At 38.7% G+C, this 25,086-nt stretch overlaps 1 protein-coding gene across 1 annotated transcript in view; it reads left to right on the plus strand.

The window, feature by feature from the left end:
• The window catches only part of ATRNL1 (attractin like 1), a 682,244-nt gene that overhangs the window by 192,781 nt on the left and 464,377 nt on the right, over positions 1-25,086 (plus strand). Inside the window, exon 20 of the mRNA XM_063132703.1 lies at positions 21,108-21,201. Within this exon, the coding sequence (XP_062988773.1) occupies positions 21,108-21,201 (94 nt within the window). The remainder of the gene's footprint in view (positions 1-21,107; positions 21,202-25,086) is intronic.

Genomic DNA, 25,086 nt, shown 5'->3' on the forward strand with positions numbered 1-25,086 from the left:
TTTCCTAGGTCTTTCAGGCCCAAATCCAGGTGGGGAGGATAGAGTACTTGGGGCCAGCAAAGATGCTTATTTTATTTATTTATTACATTTTTATACCTCCCAATAGCCGAAGCTCTCTGGGCGGTTCACAAAAATTAAAACCACAATAAAACAACCAACAGGTTAAAAGCACAATTACAAAATACAGGATAAAAAGTACAACCAGGATAAAACCACGCAGCAAAATTGATATAAGATTAAAATACAGAGTTAAAACAGTTAAATTTAAGTTAAAATTAAGTGTTAAAATACTGAGAGAATAAAAAGGTCTTCAGCTGGTGACGAAAGGAGTACAGTGTAGGCGCCAGGCGGACCTCTCTGGGGAGCTCATTCCACAACCGGGGTGCCACAGCGGAGAAGTCCTTCACATTGTCCTGGTCCTGTATTGCATTATGAAGCATCTGAAATGCTTCATGAAGCATATATTGCTAGACGAATCCTACTATGAGTTGATCCATGCCTATTTGTTACTTGTAAGCAAACTCAATTTGTGATGTTGTACAATATCATTATTGTTCACAGAGCCCTTTTTAAAAAACTTAAAATTTGGAGATATTTAACTTGTGGAGTAGAAAACAGGATCATGCCCTTTGCCCAAACTCTCTACATGTTTGGCACTTTTTTCATGGTGCTAATGCTTAGATAATCTATATGTACGTACATGCAATGTGTTTTCTGTAGGGTGGGTTATCGTGTTGTCAGAATACAACACTTTTTCCAAAGGGTGGCTTGTTAACATGCAGTGTGGTTTATTTTTCTTGAACAAGCCACCTTGAGAAACCATGGCTGGTTGTTGGGTTGTTCAGGGTGGTTAACAAGCCACACTGCGTGGTTAACAAACCACCCTGCAGAAAAAGCGTGCATTCAGACGACATGATACCTTGTGGGGAAAGCACTGCATCCAGACAGTACGATAAACCACCCTGTGGAAAACGCACTGCATTCAGATGACACAATAACTCACAGTTGGACAACAATCTAAGTGTGTCCAGCTTATATGTGCGTATGCTCTGTGCAAAAGAACTGGCCATTGGCCTGTGGAGTCCCTCAGGGCTCTGTTTTGTCCCCCATGCTATTTAACATATACATGAAACCGTTGGGAGAGGTTATCCGGAGTTGTGGGGTGCGGTGCCACCAGTACGCTGATGACACCCAACTCTACTACTCCTTTCCACCCAATTCCAAGGAAGCAGTTTCTGTGCTAAACCGCTGTTTGTTGGCAGTAATGGATTGGATGAGGGCGAACAAATTGAAGCTCAATCCAGATAAGACAGAGGTGCTCCTGGTCAGTCGAAAGGCAGATCAGGGAATAGGGATTCAGCTTGTGTTGGATGGGGTTACACTCCCCCTGAAGACGCAGGTCCGCAGCTTGGGTGTGCTTCTGGATTCAGCCCTGAGCCTGGATGCCCAGGTTTCGGCGGTGGCCAGGAGTTCATTTGCACAGTTAAAGCTAGTGTGCCAGCTGCGCCCGTTCCTAGAGATGTCGGACCTGGCCACGGTGACACATGCCTTAGTTACATCCCGATTGGATTACTGTAACGCGCTCTACGTGGGGCTGCCTTTGAAGAGTGTTCGGAAACTCCAGCTGGTTCAAAGAGCTGCAGCCAGATTGTTGACCGGGGCTGGTTACAGGGAGCAGACAACTCCCCTGTTAAAACAGCTCCACTGGCTTCCAGTCTGTTTCCGGGCACAATTCAAAGTGCTGGTTATGACCTATAAAGCTCTATATGGTTCGGGTCCAGGTTATTTGAAAGAACGTATTCTCCCCTATGAGCCTGCCCGTACTTTGAGATCTTCTGGAGAGGCCCTTCTTTTAGTCCCACCTTCTTCACAGGCACGCTTGGTGGGAACATGGGATAGGGCCTTCTCGTTGGCTGCTCCGGTGCTCTGGAACTCTCTTCCTGGGGAAGCTAGGCTGGCCCCCTCCTTGATGGGCTTTCGGAAGCAGGCTAAAACTTTTTTGTTCAAGCAGGCCTTTGGAGAATAATCCAGCCCTCCATCTATGTTAATGTTTTATAATTTTGTTGTGTATTTTTTAATTGTTTATGGTTTTGTTTCCCTCCCCCCCCCCATGTATATTTTAAACTTTGTAAGGCCGCCTTGAGGCCCAGCATTGGGCAAAAGGCGGGATACAAATAAATATAATAATAATAATAATAATAATCGACATGCTTAGAATGGAGGTAGTGCCAGGATCTTAAATCGTGCCTACCCATTCATGCATTGAGTGTCACTGACTTTTAATTGTCTGCAGAGGGCTAGTGTGTGTAGAATCATATGGATTCTTGGTAATAGGACATATGTGATTGCACAGTAAAATTTCAGTTCATGAATGATAACTGTCCTACATGGCCACTGGCTTGGGTCTCCCAACAATTCAGTTGTTTGGGTTTCCGAGAAAAATAAAAATCTTTATTCAACAGTGACCTTGAAAATTCACCCATGCCACCTTTGTGAAGACCTATTAAAACAAATCACCTATTTGGAGAAAGGGTCTATTCCCTCCCCTGACCATTCAGTTGCCATTCAATTTCAAAAGGTTATGGGCGAACAGTGGCACTGTATTCTGCTTAGTCTTTTTAATTTTCTCAGACTTATTTATTATTTATTTATTTATTTAGAATATTTATATACCGCTCCCCATTGAAAAATTTCAGAGCAGTGTACAAGGTAAAAATGAAAATAAAAACAGAATAAAACAGTTAAAACAAAATTTAAAAAGAAGCAAAAAACAACACAGAAATCCAAGGCTGCATGTTAAAGAAAGGCTTCTTGGAATAAAGATGTTTTCAGGAGGCGCCAAAAGGAGTACAAGGTTGGTGCCTGCCTGACATCCAGAGGCCGGGAATTCCGCAGGAGGGGCGCCACCACGCTGAAGGCTCTTCCCCTGGTGGATTCCAATCGGAGGATGGATCTAGGTGGAACCACCAGGAGCAGGCCCTCGGATGACCTCAGTGACCGGGCAGGTTGGTAAGGGAGAAGGCGCTCTCTCAGGTATCCTGGTCCCAAGTTGTTTAGGGCTTTGTACACAAGTACAAGACTTCATATTATCCCTTGTAGATTAAGTGTAAGGGGAAATCTTTGTCTTCTGTATAGAAGTACATTTGTTTAGAGATCCTGAGTCCTTTACCATATGTTGTCATTTTTCATCTACAGCAGGATTAGTGGAAGCTTCTAGGCCATCACATAATTTCTGCCTCTTATTTTATAGCCTGTTAGCTCTGCTTAGGGTGGATCAAGTCATCTAATGTAAATAAATAAATAAATAATGTGAAAATGACTGGGCCTCAAAGCTTCTGTTTTCCACCATATAATCCTGGGTTTAATTATTATTATTATTATTATTTATTTATTTATATAGCACCATCAATGTACATGGTGCTGTACAGATAACACAGTAAATAGCAGGACCCTGCCGCGTAGGCTTACAATCTAATAAGTTGTAGTAAACAATAAAGAGGGAAGGAGAATGCGAACAGGCACAGGGAAGTGTAAACAGGCACCGGGTAGGGTGAAGCTAAACAGTATAGAGTCAGAACAAACTCAATATTTGAAGTCTATAGGGAAAAGAAAAGTTTTTAGCTGAGTTTTAAAAGCAGTGATTGAGTTTGTGGTTCTCAAGTGTTCTGGAAGAGCGTTCCAGGCGTAAGGGGCAGCAGAAGAAAAAGGACGAAGCCGAGTAAGGGAAGTGGAGGTCCTTGGGCAGGCGAGAAGCATGGCATCAGAGGAGCGGAGAGCACGAGCGGGGCGATAGTGTGAGATGAGAGAGGAGAGATAGGCAGGAGCTAGACCGTGAAGAGCTTTGAAGGTCAGCAGGAGAAGTTTATATTGGATTCTGTGCTCAGCACCGAAAATCCAGGAGTGCGACGGACCTCTGACGGACCTCTGAAATCGCAGTGTGGTTAGGGGGTGGTTTTAAACTGTTGGAAACCCACAATGTGGTTAGATGATTGTTCGAAGTTCCAAATGGATCTGTAGATATCTGAAGGTTTTTTAGGCGATGTGAGGGCTCGTTTCATGTTGATGGACAACTAACTGAACACTTCCATATCAGGAAGATGCTGTCACTGAGGAGTGAGGGAGAGGGTAGTTTTGAGATTGGCATCTGTGTCTAACCAGTAGTCACAGTCTTCTCCCTATCCCACCTCCAATCACAGTGCTTAGGAGGATGGATTGCAAATGATATAATCCATTTTCCCCACCCTGGAACTCATTCGTTTGCTAGCTTGTGGAGTGAGGAACAGTCCAAGTTCCACTCCCCATTGCACTTCATTTTCTCTCAAGAGAGCTTGCAGAACTTTCAGAAACTAGCTCCTACAAAAGTTGAAGTCCCCCGTGCGTGTCAACTTGGTACCATATGTTTAAATTATGGGAGCTGTGTCTGGGTGGGGAAGGCTGCTCTATATTAAGGTTCTTGGAATCCAATTGCTTTTGTGCCTTTATAGAGCAGTGCAGCAAATCGTCCAGGGACCATGTAGATCTCCCTACTCCAACATACACTAAAAGAAAGCATATCTAAGTGTTGCTAGCTTTGTTGGATGCTTAGAAATAGAACCACAGAGATAGTGAAAGATCTTTTATTGGGCCAGCTACCACAGGTTTAAAGAGACTGCAAGCTTTTGAGTTAAAAAGAACTCTTAATTAGGCAGAATGAATCTTCAGAGAGAGTGAGAGAGAAAGGAACACATGTGTATTTGAGGAAATGAGTTTCTGCCAAACATATGTTCTGTACTGCCAGTTCTCACTGGGTTTAGCGATGTGCAAGATCAAACTTGTTTTCATAGAATGCTTTGAGGGAAACTCATTAAATTATATTGACTAGTAATTTACCCAAGCCAAGGCTCTGTACAAGTTTCTATGTTAATTATGCAATAAATGTTCTGGAACAATGTGGTTCCCACCACCACCACTCTACCCCATTTTATGTATGGGATCAATAAAAACATATATTCCGATTCATATTTTTCATGCTGATTATATATATATATATATATATATATATATCTATATATATATATATCTGTGATATTAGGAAGGAGGAATGTTCCTCCAAATGTTTAATTTGATTTGGTAGCACACACTCATGTTCACCATATGGTATTCAGAGAATACAGTAACTTTTGACGTATGAAACATAAGCCATGAAAATTGTGATTTTATAGTGTCAAGAGTTTATTAATTTTCAGTAGGTATGAACAGTCATGCATAGCAATATATCATTTCACTGTCTGACATATTCTTCAGCTCCCATTATGAAAGATTTAACTTACTAAGTCAAGCTTTTAGATTAATTTTCAATATTGCATTTGTATAAAATATAACAATTTGCTTTTAGCAATTCAGCAAATTAGTTCAAGTTCTGATTTAAGCGTCTATCTGTCTTTGTAGTACTAGTAATGGAATAAAAATGAAGTTTGATCATCTTGGGGAGATTTACTGCTACAGTTTAATACTATGGCTATGATTTATAGAAAAATGTACTGATGCAATATAGATTTAAAGAGACTAGGTTTATCTTATGAACTGCTATTCATGGAAAGCCGCTTTCCTGTTTTCTTCTTCCTGCTGTAGATCCCTGTGACCCTAAGGCTCAGGGGATTCCCTGGAATCTTCAGTTGATAAGGTACAGGGGACTACAGTTGTAGGCAGAATTTGCCAGGAATCCGTGACAGTCACTTTTTCAAGAGAAAGTGCCATTCTGTTTACATAGGGCACCACTGGTGTTCTGTTAAGTTTCAGCAGGAGAAGATTAACATAAAACAGTTCATGTGGAAAAGTTCCATCCTTCTTTTAAAATGTACAGTTTATTTTTGTTGCAATGTGTTAACAGCAATACTATCTCCGATAATTTTCTAGGTCTATGTTTTGTACTTCCGGTACTGTTAAATTTTTCAGGATCATTTAATTGCTTTGGAGTGTATATTTACCAACTGCTGTTGATTAGAATGCAAATGGTCTTAATATAGCTAAGTGTCGTTCTTGGCAGAATCAGCTTTATCAACAGGTAACCCTAGGCGTCTGACTAGGGTATAATATTTTATCAATGAAGTATTCAGAATCCATCTTGGTGGGAAGGGAGGGTTCTTACTGTTGAGTACACCTGCAAAAGAAGGAGTGAGGGAGACAGGAGCAGGCAAAGGAACATGAGGACCTGCTCCAGTTGGAGTGTCTCCTCACAGGACCAAATGACATCAGACGCTGGCTCCTGCTTAAGTGGAGCTGGTTGTGTTTTGTTCTTTGACCATGTGGTTCCTGGTAAATCTCTTGTAACTTATACATATTGTAAGCCATTTTGAGGATTCTAGTTGAAAAGTGGGATATAAATCCAGTAACTAAGTAAATAAATACATAGGATTATCCTGTATATCTCCCAATCTAACATCTTGGAATGACTAGGGACATGCTTTGTACATTTGCATTATTGTCCACTAACAGTACTTATGTTTTTAGAAGCTTGGAAATGTATATCCAATTTCATGAAAATGGACATGGCCTCCAGGTGGGCAAATTTGCACAAATAACAATAAAAATAATCCTCATGGCCAAACTCAACGCGCTGCTAATTGTCTTACTTACTTAAGTGTAAGAACATGTGCCGCTGATTTAGATTGGGGCCATGGCAATTTGGGAGGGGAGATTTAAGTTTCTCCCCTCCTGCTTACATAATGAAATTCCATCCCCCTTTGCAGAGGGGGTTTAAAAAGAAAAGAAGAATGTCCTCATTGAATACTTTTATACTGTTGTTTTATACTTTGAATGTTTTTAATTTTTGTGAACCGCCCAGAGAGCTCTGGCTATTGGGCGGTATAGAAATGAAATAAATAAATAAATAAATTTCAGGATGAAATGGGTGGTGGAGAAACTTAAATCTCCCTTCATGAATTTATTTATTAAAACTTTTGCATCCTGCCCTATTATCACTAGGATCTCAGGGTGGCGTACAGATGAAATCAGAACAATTTAAACATAAATAATTTACACAGCTAAAAATGTATTAAATTATTAACAAATTGAATGTTAGATTTTTTTTAAAAAAAGCAATAAAACAACTAAAAACAATTAAAACTATGTGTAACCATGGAGAATTTAGCCCTTGAAGGCTTTGATAAAAAAAACACCATGTTTTAACTTGGTGCCAAAATGAAGCCAGAGTCGGTGCCAGTCGGGCCTCCAAGGGGAGGGTATTCCACAAGCAGGGTGCCATAGCAGAGAAATCCCACCATAATGTATGTCTTGTGTTGGTGTGATGCAGAGGCATACAATTCCACCCTGAGAAAAGCCACTAATTCTAGCATTTTTCTTTTTAATTTTGAAAATTTTATAGAGACTTTTGCTTGGGCAGAAACCAAAAAATGCGCCACCAATTTCACTTGAATAAAAAATGTAACAATAACATAGCAGTGGGCAAAATGTTGTGAGCAATGTAGGCAATCTCAGAATTTTAAACTTTTCTTGGAATGACTACACCTGTTTGATTTGAGCAGGATCTTTCAAATTCTTCTAGAATTTTACTCTATGCTTAATTTGTTGTCAACTCCAGTGTTTTGTTTTGTTTTTAGATGACAATGGATGGTGATTAGTATTGCAATATACTTGCATTCAAACAGTGCAATAAACTACTGTTCATTGTTTTTGGATGTAAATGGGTACAGTTTGTATTCATAAGACAGCTGTCAACACCTTGCAATAGCACATTATATCTTTAATCTTTCAAAATATCCCTTTGCTATCTTTCAATAATCCCCTTGAACATTAGAGTTTCAATTTGCATTGGTTTGGTTTAATATTGCCCTGAATGTTAATAAATCAATGAGCATGCTGAGTGTAATACCTTCTATTAATCCTTCTTGACAGTGGCACATTGAAACAGTTCTCAAGAGCATTTTAAAATTATCCATGTGCATTCTTGGTGTAAAAATCCAAAGTAAATAAAAAGTGAACTATGTAGTGAACTAATTTTTAAAAGGAAACTCCATTTTCAACTGTATTTGAAATAAGGACAAAAAGAAACACTGCATTCTAAATTTAATTGCTTAAAATGTGTGCTTTGTGAAAATGTTTGTGGTTATTCTATTGTCAGCATAAGGAACTACATTTTTTATGCTGAACAAGCAGCCCAAAAGCAATCACACCACAGGCTTATTATTAAATAAATTTTGTATGGGTGGTAATTTTACAGCACGGATTTTCTTTGGTATATTATATTGCCTTCAAAGAAACGTTTTGTTCTTCCTGCAATCTTCATGTTGTATATATCAGTATGCGTGTTGTTATTTGACCCAAAGAGCATTTGAATGTATATGTTAAAAATGTAATGAAAACTTTAGGCATTTCTTGCTGCCTCAAAATGTTTCTGCACTGTTTGCATTAAAAATGTAGAAATAGTTAATAAAGAATAGTCTTATTTTTTGCAGTGACTTGTCTGCGGTTTTTTATTGCAATGTTGGGTATGTTTAATATTGGGTAGGATTAAGTTTCACTTTTTACTACTGCTGTCTAGCAAAAACATATTAATTTGATGTTTGCTTAGGGGTGGCCAGAACACAGCCTACGGGCTACATGTGGCCCCTCATGGCCCTGAGTGTGGCCCCCTACCACCTCAGCTGCTACTCCACACTGGTGAAATTTGACAGGGCATTGACCCAAAAAATTGGTGGTTGTATGACACTGAAATTCAGCAGCAAACTGTTCAAAGACTCAATAATGCCAAATCTAGCTTGTTTTCAAGCTAAATGTGTCCTGTTGGAGCCTCTGTAAACAGTTTTCTGCTGAATTTCAATGGCAAACCACTAATTTCTCCTCTTTTTGCCACCATGGTTGATATGGCAGCAGGAGTGTGGCCCCAGAGCAGTCCTGAAGCTGGAAACTGGCCTTAAGACCTCCTGAAGTTTCTCCTGTCTTAGAAGGATTAATTTTACTACTGCTGTCTAGCAAGAACGTATTAATCTGATATTTATTTATTTATTTATTTATTTATTTATTTATTTATTTATTTATTACATTTCTATACCACCCAATAGCTGGATCTCTCTGGTCAGATGTGATACAACCAATAACATTAACTATTTATAATAAAGAATAATGAAAATATTAAATTATTTTTTAGATATGAGCAAAATATATTGGTTGGGTTCACTGGCAGGGATAATTGAATAGAACATCTAGCACAGAATACCTACGTCCCTTCATTACAGCCTAAACAAGCTTTGGCTCATAAAGCTGTTAGGTGCAGTTCTGGCATACTAAACTCATCAATTTCACATCGGACTAGTTCAGATATAGTGATCCTAATTTAATAAGCCATAGTTTATCAAACAGGGAACAAGGGTTGGGTATGTGTGTTTACTCCTCCCATCGTGTGTTGACTTTGGCAATTTGGCCATGGTTTCTTTAAACCACAGTTTTCTGTTGCATCTGAAATGGAGAACTGTGGTTGATTGGGCAGTATCCAATGGTGTCATTCTGCAAACTCAAATAACACTAGCAGAGCTCAGCTGAATCTTCCTTTTGTGCAAGCAGTTGGCCACTATGCTTGTACAACCAGTTGTGCAAGCAGTTGTGCAGTGGATGGCACAGCAGATTGCTCAAGAGTTAGGCACAACAGATCACACAGCCATAATGCACAACTGCTTGCACAGTCGTGCTTGCGCAAATACAACTTTAGTTGGATTTTTCTCTTGCGCATAGTTCAGAAACTAGTTTCTGCCAGTGCGACATCATTTGAGCTAATGGAATGACCCAGTTGGATACTGCCCATAGTCTGTTTACTAACCTGATGGTGAAACCGTGGTTTGATCTTTATTTTAGAACCTGGTTAGTAAAATAGACATTAATCACAGTTTCCCATTTGGATATAATGGGGAACTGTAGTTGGAAACCATGATCAAAGTACGAAAGTAGGTGCGTGAGTGGAGGGGCTGAGGGTGTGTGTGTGATCAAACTTTTTCTTAGTGAATTATTGTTATGAATCTTGTCTTTATGTAATGGAAGTGCTGCATGTTTGAATTCTCCCTGCTATAAAATTTCTTCTGATCATGGAAAGATTGTACAGTGGGAAGAGGCTCAAACATAATAATTTCTCTGACATTCTGGTTTTCTGTAAAGTATTGTGTTACAGTTGATTATCTTACAAACTTGTACGCTTCACTTGTAGTCTGAAGTGGTACAATTCCAGGTAATTTACCCCCACATGATTTATCCACATCTAAAAATCAATTCTAACTTGCTCTGTAACATGGTAAATACCAGCTGTCATCACATGAAGGTGCCTTCATAAGAAATGTAAATGCAAGTTCATTAGAAATGCTCACTGCATAAAATTGGAAGGTAAAATAATCCCATGAATTTAGCACATTAATCATTATGATGGAGTCAGGCTAAAGTCTGGTCAATGTAGATTTACTTCTTTGAAAAGAGGTGTTCGTGCTTTTGTGTTTTAAAGTGGTTATCTAGTGAACTTTTCCAGATAATTAAAGCGACACGGGACAATATGTGAAGTTGCAGGGGGGTCATGAAACAGCAGCCTGGCGTTTACTGGCACCACAACCCAAATGCAGTGATCATGTCAACTAGGGCAATTGTTCCTTTGATGTGTTGGGGCTCAAATGACCTGCCATATGCACTTTGCTATTGAGAACAGTATTCAGAACAGATCTAAGTACACATTGTCATGGTGCTTTATAAATGCTCACAACTTTGAACTGTGAATGATCACGTCTGGGCTCTGTGGTGCTAGGGATGCACGGATTTTTTTAAAATCCTTCTGTCTGCATTTTGCAGATTGTCAGGTCCTTTCCATTCTGCTGTCTGCTCATTGACAGAATCATTTTTTTAAATGAAATTTGCACACACACACTCACACTCACACACACACACTTCACATTTTCATGCATTATCCCATTGGGGGAAATGCACATTTTCAGCCTTTTGTTTTTAATTTTAGCGTTTTTCTATGACTAAATTTGAATAAAATTCTGGAAAGTAAAAACGCCCAGTCTGCTAGTCCACAGAATCTGTGTGACTCAGAATAGCTAGTTTGCCACAGAATCTGTGGATCATATTCATAGAAATCCAAACTTATTTGATTCCTTTGCGGATCTCTCTGACATCACTATGTAGAGCTATGTAAGTTGTATCCAGCAAAATGCTCAGGATTTCCCATTCTCTGTGCACCCACCTGATGGCAGAGATGATTGCTCCTCCTCTTGTGTTTGCACAGGGTGCAGGAGGGGAAAGAGGAAAGGGAAGTCCTGTTGCATGAGCAGAAGTCCACACACATGACGTGGGATGGAGTCCTATGTGTACATCATATTACTTGTGGAACATGCTACTGGGATGCACAGCTCCTGCTTTTTTGTCTTGCCCGTTACAGAACAGTGAACCATTAATATCTGTTCTTTCAGGTTTTCAATGATTTTGTAACTGTTTGATGCTCAGCACCTTCTTCCAGCCTCCTATTACTTTGAAGAGGGATTTTGACAGAACCCTTTTTCATTTAATGTGACATTTTATTTTGAGCCTTATGTGAAACCTTATAATTTTGAAACAGTCATCTCGATATGCTTTATAAAATTGGGGCTGGCAGACATATGTTTATCCTTTGAACAGAAAGAAGATAGGATACATTATCAATCCCTAGGATGTCCTAAGGGATATTATTATCTCACTGAAAACACATCCTCTGGAATTAACTCAGTGATATATAGAAGCTGTTTAGGGTAATATGGATTTGTTAGTTCATAAAGACAAAGGATTTTTTATTATTATTAGAATGCAGAATGCTCACACATGATTTGTGGGAAAGACAGTGCGTGCATGTTTTCTGCGATTGAATATATGTGAAAAATAGCAAGGCTGTGCCTGTGGTGAAAAATAAATACATAAAAGTAACAAAGCTAACAAAGTTCAGCATTTGGGGCAAATATTACAGGAAAGGTATGTGTTCCTCTCCTTTTTCTTCTTTATGTTGTAAGTATTTAGACATGGTCTTTTTCCTCACGTTTAACTATTTTGTAGAATACTAAGGTGGTGGTTTTTTTTAGGGTAGTGCTTATAAAATATTATATCAAAGGCACAAATAAATTGCTTGAGGGGGGCAAAGTCTTGGGCTGGCCATGGGGGTTGGGAGAGTGGAGATTAATGATTTCAAAGTCCTTTACCACCATTTCACACCCTCTCCCATTTTTCTCTCTCCCCCCCACCCAAGAAGTAGACCTGGATGCCAGAGCCTTTGAGATGTGCACAACAACATCTAAGTGTACTGGGTTTAGAGTACTGTTCTGAGTAATGTGCACATGTAAAGGGCAGCAGTGAATCCTTTGTGCCTTCGTAGGTTATTATATGTTGGTGAAATGATACCTTTGTTGCCATGGCTGTGCTTTGCCATGGCCATGCTTTGAGGGATCCAAGGAGTGGCTTTCAAGTATGATTGGAGAGCTCTAGCTGTCCCTTCCTTCCTCTCTATTAAATTTGTCTGACTTCCCTTCCTCCATCAGCTCCCCTCCCCTGGTTTGCCATCCCATAGTGTTCATGAGGGCCCCCAATCATCCAGAGAGGCTTTTGGGGGCACAAGTGCCTGCTGGTAGAAGGAAAGATCAGGAAGCTTTCCTTCCATGAGCTTCAGTCAATTTAGCTTAGGATCAAAACCACTGACTGCATTTGGACAACATGCCGTGGCTTGTCATAGGTGATTTAAACCACAATGAGCCGTGGTGTCTGCAGGTTCCAGGTTCCATATGCAGTCCCCCACTTAGGAGTTGTCCTGTTGCGCGAGCCCAGAAAGCATAGGTTGTGAGAATTAAACAACCATGGATTATGCAAATACACTCACATAAACCACGCTCACCAGTTTTGCACAACATGACAAACCCCCCCCAACAGGGATTGCATATTCAAAATAAGGATGAATATGGTGTAAGGAGTTTATCAAGTTTCACTTTCACATATATGAGATTATTTTTATGAGAAACATTTGAGAGAAAAAAGACTATTTCATTTTTATATCAATCAAGAAATGTATTATATCAATATATAAAATAAGCATAAGCACCTGTTTTTTCACGGTATTGGCAAGGACCAGTTTAGACAAACCAGGAATAAGTTTGCTTTTTACAGCATAGTTGCTGTGGTCTGCTGCAGCAAAAATACAGTTAGGTGCCCAAGGCAGCTTAAAAGCTACACTAAACGTGTTTGTATGCAAGAGCCTATCTGATGCATATACAGTGGACAGAAAACATAATGAATACACGTAGCAGTACTCTGATGATAGTTTTACAAAGTGAGACTAAAAGACAAATGGCGCATCCTAATTACAATATTGGCTTGAAGTCTCTCAATCATATTTTTAAAAATTGATTAAGTTAAAGGAAAAGTATATGCAAGATATATAATAGAAAAGAGAAGCAAGGAGTTTCTTAGATGACAAAATTACATATTTTTCCCTAATAAGAGCTCATTAGGCTAGTATGTCCACACACAAAAATGGGGAAAGTAGTTGGAACTTTGTCACCGCATGAAATTCAAAACTTTTAAAACAAAGCTGAGAAATAGATAAGAAATGTTTGCTGACAAATTGTTTGCTATTAGCAGTTTCTCCTGTGAGATCAATGAGCAGTAAAAACAACAACAAGCCACTTATTTAAGACCTTTGCAAGAGCCTGTTGTTTTTGTATCAAATTAATTGGGGGAGAGACTCAATATTTTCCCTTAATGCAAGATTTAACCCTTATCTCTTTGCCACTGTTGTTATCCTTGATATGCAGAAGCATTGATTTATTCCAGGAGCAGTAATCAGTGGAGATCATTTGAGATCTCCCGGAATCTATCTGCCATATTAGTCGCATCCAGTTGTTGATGGCCTTGTCCTAATGTTGAATTTTGGCCCTTCTACTTCCAAATTCTAAGTTCTTGGCCATCTCTGAAACTGGATACTGAAGCTATGTGGTGCTTGAGTAAACAGCCTCTCACCAGAGAGCTTAATTTCAAGATAGTGTCCTAAAATACAATTGCAATAGGTACCCCATCTTGTCTATTTGTAGTGCAAAAATAGGATAAAATAACCTCCATTTTCTTTAGCAGAACTGAAAGCATTCAGTATCGTTCAATGCCACTGCAAATAGCTCTTCTTCTATTTGAGGTTCTTTAGTTATCTGACTGTCTTGTAATCATTTGCTGTAAAATCAGGCACTTAAGCTTTAGGTTGTGGTAAATTAAACAGTACACATTGCTTACATTAAAAGCTCGTTATTTCTCCTGCATTTGTCAAGGGCAGACAAGTGGGTGGGGGGGAACCACAGACTTGCAAACATAATGAAGTGTAATGTATATGTTTCACTAAACGTGCTATAAAAATATGCCATTGCTGCTCCTGCACTTTTAAGTTAAAAAAGTAGACTTGTCTGCCTCAAAAGATACTGTTAGGTTATCAGACAGATGACTATCAGACACAGTGGGTGAAATCTAATGTTATACAAGTAGATGTCCATAACCAAACTTTCTCTTGTTCTCCCCCACCCCATGGTCCCCTGCACCTGTTGTTTTTATATTTTTAATGGTTTTAAATGTTGTATACTTTTTAATGTTCACTGTTTTTAACTTTTGTAAACCGCCTGGGGAGCTTCAGCAATGGGGCGGTATATAAATTAAATAAATAAATAAATAAATAATCTGCTCCATAGGATCCTCCAGTTACCATTTGCCCCTGCTGACTGACTGAAGGTGCTAACTGGATACATTACAGTATGTTTAAAGCTGCCAATGGAGATGGAGTTGGTGGACATTTCGCCACCTCTTGTGTAAGATGTAATAGCTTTCCCCTCATACAAAGCACCTTTGGATCCAACCTGTTCTTTGCATTGGAAGGACATTGATTTTAAGCGAAGGAACACCGCCTTCTGAACTAACAGAAGATGTAAGAACATAAGACTGAGGGTCCTGCTGGATCAGACCGAGGGTCCATCCAGTCCGGCACTCTGTTCACGCAGTAGCCAACCTGCTGTCGACCAGGGACTGACAAAGCAGGACATGGTACAACAGCACCTTCCCACCCATGTTCCCCAGCAACTGGTGCACACAGACTTACTGCCATCGATAGCCTTCGCCTCCAGGAATTTATCCAACCCCTTTTTAAAGCCATCCAAATTGGTGATGATCACTACATCTTGTGGTAGTGAATTCTATAATTTAACTATGCGCTGTGTGAAGAAGTACTTCCTTTTATTTGTCCTGAATTGCCCACCAATCAACTTCATGGGATGACCCCCAAGTTCTAGTATTTTGAGAGAGGGAAAAAATGTCTCTTTATCCATATTCTCCACACCATGCATAATTTTGTACACCTCTATCATGTCTTCCCTTAGCCTCCTTTTTTCCAAGCTAAACAATCTCAGTTCTTGTAACCTTCCATCATAGGGGAGATGCTCCAGCCCCTTGAACATTTTAGTTGCCATTTTCTGCACTTTTTCCAGCTCTCCAATATCTTTTTTTAGGTGTGGTGACCAGAACTGTACACAGAATTCTAAGTGTGGTCACACCATAGATTCTCAGTAAAAAATCTTGCTGCTCTGCTACTTACACATTTGGTTTCAGAGAACTGGGAGAAATGATCTCTTATGCGGCAGGGTCTTGCTATTTACTGTGTGGTCTGTGCAGCACCATGTACATCGATGGTGCTATATAAATAGATAATAATAATAATACATAGAGTAGATCCATTGAAATGAATGAGACTTAAGCAGTGGATGGGTTGGGGAGAGGGAGCATCCATAGAGCCACCCAAAACTATCCAGGGATTTTCTAATCCAGCAGGAACCCTTGCAATGCTCAGTAAAGGCAAATTGAGGAAAGGTGGGGGGCGGAGGGAGAAGAAAAATGCAAATAAATTGAGAAATGTGAGGATACATGCTCCCTGATTATTCTCACTTCCTTGGTCGACCAGTTTACAAAAAACATTTAGTTTATACATTTACTTTAGAAAGATAACTTCTAAAAAATAGCAAGGGCATATCACAAAGTAAAAATTCGCAAAGAAATATGATCCAACAAAATGGGAAACCTCACAAAGGATGCCAAAAAGCAACGTTGCGAGCAAAAGAAGTGTTTTATTTCACAAAAAAGAACAGCTCAAATGTGTTTCAGACCACATGTAAGTCCTTCTTCAGAGAAATCTATAGACAAAAATGTACAAAATTAACATAATAGAATTTAACCACGTCCCTGTATTTTTAAAAATATGTTATGTATGACTTAAATACAGCAGTGACAATACAGATGCTTATCAAAACTAAAGAAATCTAATGAAAGAGAGGCTCAAAATCCCAAACTGTTCATTAACATAACATCTATTGAATGGTAACATATTTCAGGAAAAAAACAAGCTGTGGCCAAATTCAAAGATGCTTTCTCTTCCAGCTCCTATCTCCTGTACTATGCCGGACCAGGGAGAAGAAGCCAAACTAACATATGCATGAATCCTGATTGGAAACAGCTGTATTTTAGAGCAGCATTGCAAGGTCGAGATTCATTAAGGCCAAAGGGAGTAATTGTATTTAACGTCAAAATCCACCTGGCTTCTATTTTTAAAAGAACCTCACAAACAAATAGACAAGGTTGTTTGGCACCTGCCTTGGTTGGTTTTTGGCACCTACTGACACTTTTCTTGTTAAAACAATAAAAAAGCCATGCTGGATCATGTCAAAGGGTCAGATCTAAACAGTGGTCAACCAGCTAGCTTTGGGAAACCCAGAAGCAAGACATGAGTGCAACAACACCCTCTCACCCATATTCCCCAGCAACTGGTGTACGGAGGCATACTATCTCTGATACTGGAAGTGGCGTATAGCCATCAGGATTAGTAGCCATTGATAGCCTTATTCTCCATGAATTTGTCCGACCCCCTTTTAAGCCATCCAAATTGGAGGCCATCTTTACAACTTGTGGTAGCAAATTCCATAGTTTAACTATGTGCTGTGAAGAAGTACTTCCTTTTATCTATCCTGAATCTCTCACCAATCAGATTCATGGGATGACCCCAGGTTCTAGTTTTATGAGAGATGGAGAAAAATGTCTTCCTATCCAAATTATACATAATTTTGTACACCACTATCATGTCTCACTTAACTTGTGTTTTTCCCCCCAAGGTAAACATTATCAGCTGTTGTAATCTTTCTTCATTGGGGAGTTGCTCTAAGCCCTTGACCATTTTAACCCTTTTCTGCACTTTTTCCAGCTCTGCAATGTCTTTTTGTTTAGGTCTGATGGCCACTATTGCAAATGTGGTTGCACCATATATTTGTGCAACATGATATTGGCAGTTTTACTTTCATTTTTTTCTAATTATGTCTAACATGGAATTTGACTTTTTCAAAGCAATCACACACTGGATTGACATTTTAATCAAGCTGTCCACCACAACTGACATATCACTGGTGTCATGCTAAAGTTTTATACAGTATTTGATTACGGTTTTATATTGTACTGTTTGTATATCACTTAGAAATCTTATATATATATAATTCAAAGTTGGGAGTTATTAGTTCATCCCTTTTTAACTGCCTTCCTGTTGATCGATTCCCATGAAACATACTTCATTGGAAAGCTGTTGACCTGCAAATTCCAAGAATAATCACGGTTTTTACTATAATTCAAAGTCAGGAGTTTATTTCTTTTAAGAATTAGGCGTTCTTCTATCAGAATGTACTGTAAGAAATTCTTTTTAATATCAAAAAAATGTCAAGTAGAATTAAACAAACGATTTGTTGCAAATTGGAGCAAAATGAAATATGAACAGAAAAAAGTCTCTGTACACCTTTATAAATATAGGTTTAGCTACAATGATATGTCAGTAACTCACAGCCTGCAAACAAATCATGAAGGGATCAAGAGACACCTACAGTTAAAAGTATCCCAGTCAAAGTTTAGGTTCTGCTCAGAAAGGAAGTCTCAAGCTGTTAAATTTAACGAGATAATATTTAAAAGTCCCTGTACAGCTTTAATTAAGTTAACTCTTTCATAAGATTTGATTTTTCTTCGTGAATTGTGTTTGCAGGGAAACAACTGGTTTCTTTTTAATGTAAGCTATTCATAAATATAATCCATTCATTCATTTATTCATAACATAGATTCACCAGTGTAAGGTATGCTGGGCCCTAGTTGTTACTGGTCAAATGACAACTGATCAGATGATCAATAAAGTATTGGTTGGCTAAACGTATATAGGTTGTGAGTATGTCTAGAAAGTAGCAGGTTAGTCTTTCTCTTATAATGGACCATTGTAACTGTAAAAAGTATTGTAAGAGTCTGAGAGGAATGCACAGTGCATAGATGAATAGGCTTTTCCCTGATGACAATGTACTAAATTTGTACATTTAGTTCTTTTTCTCCTATGGTCCTGTGCTAAAGCATCCCTGCCTTTAAATGACTTTCCTGAATCTATCTACTTCTTCCCTCCCTCCTTTTCCTTCTTGTTAGCTTTAAATCTTTTGAGTATTTTGTTCCCTATGGCTTTCACTACTTGTTCCTGTAATGTTTACTATGGTGCTCCCTTCTTCACATATATGGGTGGTCCCTCCTTCACTTCTCCCCTCCTTATGTACAAGTGGAGTTGATTAAAAGCTTCTGTTTCAGAACAAGCCATTTGCAGCTTTGTCCAAATATGGAAAACTATAGTTTGCGCAAGCCAGAAACACAAACCACAGTTTGACCCTGGTTTAGACTCCTACAACAAACTATGTTTTCTGCAAAGCAATTGTTTTCTGCCTTTAGACAAAATGGTGAACACTTGCTTGTCACTAACCTCATCCCCTTTCATGTGGAGGAAGACAATGCAAGCCTGAGGCTTGCTGCAGCTTATTTATGATATTAAGATTATTGGGCCTATATCTTGTCTTTCACCTCATTCATTATTTGTTGAATTTCGCAGACCTTATAAATGCCCTCTTCTCTTTTCCTTTATTCCTCTGCCTTTTCTTCCTTGTGCCACCTTCCATACCACAGCTGAAGAAACCTTTTGCTGGTTGGCTACTTTAGGGTCATTTAGCTGTAAATACAAACCATTAAGCTAGAAGATTGCTGATGTCCATAACATGCCTTCCGATAGAGTTAAATATACTACCTTTACATTGAGTGTTTGGCTATTTACTGAAATAGTTATTAGGATGAAACATGTTGTTGATTAACCAGTTATATTCAACTAAAAGTTTTTAAGAAATTAAATGATGTCTCTGTTTAATTGGGCAGCATTCTTTTTTAAAAATATGTTAATTATTTTTAATACATGTAGTTACAAAACCCCTTCCAATGAGATTTATAGAATTTGCTCTTGGCTATCATATCTGATTATCAATGATAATTCATTATAGGATAATATAACTACTGATATATTCTCAAAGGATATGCATGATCAATGAAAAATACCAGTAAGATTTGGTCAGTCTTACTTAGTCTCCGTTTTTGCTCTGACATAGAAATCAGTGTAAGTTTTGAAAGAGTGTCTCATCATCTGTCATCAAAATATGTTTAGTTTATGATTGATATTTGAACTCTATATACAGATATGTGGATGCATACTTCATTCAGGAGAAATAAAGTTCATGGGGCTGATGGATTTTCGGATCATGCATAATGCAACAGATTCGAATACTAATATTACATTACAAAGAGACAGTCCTTTTAATCAGATACATGCTCTCTGTCACTACCTGTTCTAGCCAAGCCCTGCACATTTCCATACAAATGAGCTCTGCCAGTGATTTACCAACATACTTCATATAGAAATAGGTCACGATTATCATCATCCTTGGTTCTTTCATTTTTAATTTTTTTAAAAACTTTTTTATATTGTGAATATCAACAAACAAAATCCTTGGTTCTTTCATAAACTTGTACGGTGGAAAGTGCCATGTAATTGCCATTTATCTAATGTTTCTTCATTCACATTTCTGTTACTGAGATGTGTGTATATGGCAGGAATAGGGCTACTTCGATTGTCACCCTAAAAAATATATTGTTATATCTCTAGTCCATATATAATCTAATGGTATTGATTTTGGTTAAAAGTTTTATTTAATGCCTTTTTTTCGTCAACAAAACATAAATATGATATGACCAAAACACAAGTTAACCAAAAATACAGAGCACTTGAGCCACCATATTTTTCTTCGTAGATTTCTAGGCCTAAACTGTGAATCCTGGACATTCTAAATGTATTGAATATATTACAATCAATAAGTTAGTCTTACCAGTATCACCAACTAATAAAGTAACTGATCATCAACACCTATTATTTCTGTATGTAAAGTCACAATGGAATGAGAGGCTTCCAAGAATTTTTCAGGAATCTTTCATTATGTGTCAATTTTTGATTAAGCATGTGTAATTGTGTGTTCAGACAACTGTGTTTCTCAATATACATTCAATTCTGCATTTAATCTTCTGTCAACTGAAGATGTTCATAATACAAAAAACAAGCAAGCAAATAAACATATTGCTTCCTTCTTAATACAACCCGTCAGTTAGAAATTGACGCCTAAAATTTAGAATCTAAAACCTCTTTATATTTGTTTACTATTATATCCAACACAATCATAGTAAGCTTGAATTGAAGTATTACTGAAGACCCAGCTAGGCCACAAGATTAGTCGAAATACCACAGTGTTGCCCCTTATTGAGCTTTATATGACAGTGGTCTTTCCTATCACAAAACATAGGGTAGGATCTGTCTCACAAGTAGAGTTCCACTCATGGATAGGATACTACTGGTGCCCACTAATAGAAGGGAGGGAGACGATCACTTCTGATTCTTTCTTTCACCTCTCCTCCCTAAATACATTCTGGAGTGTTTGCCCAACACCTCCATTAGGAAAGCCTTTGGTGACTGAAAGACCCTTTTATTCACAGAAGGACACCTTAGAATCCAGCTTATAGTCATCAGTCTATGAACTCCATTCATTTGTCAGTATTGGTATGCAAGTATTACATTAAAGGTTTTATATTAATCGGTACATAAGAATTATTAATAAATAGTACATAATTATAATATAGTTGTTAAATCTTTTTCTTCTTTGATTTTATAGCTTGCACATGCAGTGGTCATGCAAATATTTGTCACATGCAAACAGGAAAATGCTTCTGCACAACTAAAGGGATCAAAGGAGACCAGTGTCAACTGTGAGTACAAATAATAATAACATCTTAATTACAAATACTTTAGTAAATCCCATTTTGTTGGGATGTATCCCCCTAACATGGTTAATTGCTTAATAAAAATTAAATAAAACTGCTTATTAATTTTTTTAAAAAAACATTCTATCACTACTTATCCATCCCCTCCTATATCTGTTATTCCTTTAGAACAGAGGTGGGCAACTTGTGAACCTCCAGGTGTTTGGCCTACAATAAAGCCAAGTAACCAGTAAAGCCAAGGAGTTGTAGACAAAACCATCCAGAGGGCCACTTGTTCCATACCCTTGCTTTAGAGAAAATGTTTTCTAAGAACATTATGAATCAGGCATGGGGAACCTATTCTGGCCTGACAGCTGAATTGGCTCCAGGAAAGCGCTTTGGGGGCAGGGGGTGGGGCATGCTGGCAGCAGCTGAAGTCATAGGCCTTGCTGACATGTGCCCTGATGCTTTTGTCCCCCCCTTCTTCATTCACTCACACACTCCACATGCACATCAAATGCTCAAATCGGACTCAGATGGTGGCTTGATGACCTGCTCTTCAAGACGCCAGCTGAGTCACAGGTTGGCTTAGCTCCTCCTCGTTTCCTCCAATTTCCTTTCTTGGAGGGACATGACTTTGGGCAGAGAACCACACCTGAGGTCTCCACCATCCAGATAGGGCAGTCTGGCAGGCTGAGTTCGGCCTGTGGGTCAGAGGCTCCCTGTCCGTAAATGCTGTTTCCTAATTATAGAACTTGTAAAACATAACTGTGAAAAAGTTGATTGTTCATGCTGGCATTTTAACTAGAATCCGAATCAATTGTTCCATTGTTCAAATTATATGTGACCACATTACATCAGTTTTAAAACCTCTAAGCCAGTTAGTCTCCAAGCAGAGTATAAAGTGTTGGTTATCTCTCCTGCTGGGAGAGATTTGTCTACTTAACAGTCTTCCGGAATTTAAGAAAGCCATCAAGACTGATCTCTTCTGGCAGGCCTACCCAGTTGAATTTTAAGATGCCTTTAATAATGTGTTGCTTTTAATAATGTATTAGTTTTAAATGTATTAATCAATTATATGTATTTTATGGTGTTTGCATTCGCCTCGGCTTTGGCATCAAGGCGGATCGGGGCTGCTTTGGGGGCTCTGGATCAGCCTCTGAGGTGGATCGGGGGGTCCCTGCACAATCCTAATTTTAAGTGCTTTGGCTCTTAATGCCTTACTTTGTCTAGCAAAATAATATATAGCACTTTCCCCCCCAAAATGCAGCTCAGAATTCTTTTATATCATTAAACTCACAGCAGAGTTCAAAAGTTCTAAAATATTATAAACCCTAGGACTTGTTGAAGAAACTGACACATTAAAATATATAATTTCCAATGTTCCTTCCTAAGATAAATGCTTTTTCCTGCTACTTCTTAACAATCTAGAAAGCTAACTTGTTTCTATAGTAATTATAAACTAAAATTGCCTAAAACTTAATAGTCAAAGGCTTTTTGGGGGAGGGATGAGCAGACTTTATTCTGATGCCTGTAACTTTTTTAAAAACAAACAAAATGAAATAAATTGAAATCATACTATATTAGTCAACATCTCACTTTGTTTCAAATTGAGCAGTAGCTGCCATATATTTTTAGCGAAGCTGTATTCAACAAAGATATTATGCTACAACCCTGTGAAGTACTTTTTGGGGGGGGGTGCTTCTTTGGAGATCAGTGACATTGCTTCAGCTGAAAGAGGGGTATATTTGAAAGGTTTCAACATCTTGTTCAACATGATGCCAAAATAATCCAAAAAAACTACAAGCATGGTAGGTAGAAGCTAGGGCTGTGCTCCGCTCCGTTTCGGGTCGGAGAAGCGGTAGCGGATCGGGGTGCTTCGCCTCCATTTAAGGTGGAGGCAGATCGGATCGGGGGGCACTGGAGCATCATGGAGCGGATTGATCGTTACATGGAGCTCCGTGTCTTTTCAGTGCTCTGTCTGCCATCTTGGATTTTTCCCATAGGATTGCATTGGGCAAAAACACACCTATTACTTCTTTGTTTTTTAAGCTGCTTAAAAAACAACTTACTGTGCTTAGAGAGTGATGATTGGGGGTCATTTGTATCGATTTTCAGAATTTTTCTGAAAAAAATTGTGGGGTTTGCTTGCTATTAATTTCTTTAGAACGGCTAAAAGCGGGAGAGGGAAGCTCTTGTTTTCTCCCTTGATTGACAGATGCAAGTCCCTATCGTGATGATAATGTGAAGCACCCTCCAATCCAATGCTGGAGGGGGGTAGGACTAAGCCAGAGGGAGCCAGAGACGGTTTCCTTTCTCTGGAGGGTTAGTTGTAGCTGTGTTTGCTTGGGGTGTGTGTGTGTGTGTTTGTTTGTTTCTGACTTTTTGCTTAGCTTTCCTTTGTTCTGTTTTGACTTATTGCTTTATATAATTCTTCATTTGGAGTGTTTGTTTGTTGTTTCTCACCCATAACCCCTTCCCTTCCCAATCTATCCTCTCTTTCTCTCTCTCTTTCTCTCTCTCACTCTCTCTGTGTTTGTTGGGGCTGTGACTGGGTTTGCTGTGCACTGCTTGTTAAGTGCAAAAAGCAAATAAAGTTTGAGCATTCAAATAAAGTATGGGCAAAGCACAATACACACTTTTCCCATTTCCCCAAATAATAAATACATCTGTATGTAGAAAAATGAAAGAGATATTGTCCTATAGATTGCAATGGGCAAGCGCTATGCAATGGATCCCTATGGGCAAGTTTGTTTTCCCTTTGGGCAAGTACTATCCTTTGCTTTCTGAAAATGGGATGGGGGATTTTCAAATGTTCCCCCAAAATCACTGGAGGCTCGGATTTGCTTCAAACTGGGCAAAAATGTGGATACATGGATAAGCTCTCAGGTTGGTGATTTTGAGGTTTCTAACGTGAAAACTGATGGAGTTCTAGAAAGGGGTGTGAATTGGGGTTAGGGGGTGATGCTTAAAACGGGGGGGGGGAATGCCAAAAATCAGGGCATGCTCAGATTTGCTTGCAACATGCCATGAAAGTGGATCTAGGTGGCATCTGTGAGGGTGCCCATTTGCAAGTTTGTATCTGTAAAAATGTTGGAGTAAATCCCATTTCTGAAAATGGGTTGTAGGATTTTCAAAATTTCCCCCAAAATCAGTGGAGGCTTGGATTTGCTTCAAACTGGGCATGAAGGTGGATACATGGATAAGCTATCATGGTGCTGATTTTGAGGTTTCTAACATTAACAGAAAAAACGTTATAGGCTTTTGAATTTCAATGCAAGTCTATGGGGGGAAAACACAGAGCTCCGATCCGGATCCAGAGCTCCTCAGCAGACCATAGGCAGATCGATCTGGAAGTTGTGGATCGGGATCCAGAGCAGATCAGGGGCGGGGGGGTCCGTGCACAGCCCTAGTAGAAGCTCTTTCAGGTACAGCTGTAAGAATATCCTATCACACAGCGACCCATTATCTTGGCCTGTCATTAATTATTAATTGCAGTCCTCATGTAAGTTGTTTTTAATTTATTTATTTATTTATTTATTTATTACACTTATATACCGCTCCCATAGCCAGGGCTCTCTGGGCGGTTTACAGAAATTCTAAAATTGAGATAAAAACAAGTATACAAAATTTAAAACTCTAAAACACAGAACATACACACATAAAGCATTAAAAACCGATTTTAAAACATGTTGTTTGCGAGTTGTCACAATACTCAAGCCTTTATTTCTCTTCCCTCTTTCATATTTTGAATATTGCTCTTTGAGTCTTCTAATCAAACAATTTACACATTGTGATAATGGATTTGGGTGGCTACAGTATGTATGTACATGCTTTAATTGGAAGATGGCACCTCTGATTATTTATCAGAAGTTACAATATGTTCCATTT

The sequence above is a fragment of the Elgaria multicarinata genome, chromosome 8 (assembly GCF_023053635.1).
Source record: "Elgaria multicarinata webbii isolate HBS135686 ecotype San Diego chromosome 8, rElgMul1.1.pri, whole genome shotgun sequence".
Taxonomy (NCBI): Eukaryota; Metazoa; Chordata; class Lepidosauria; order Squamata; family Anguidae; genus Elgaria; species Elgaria multicarinata.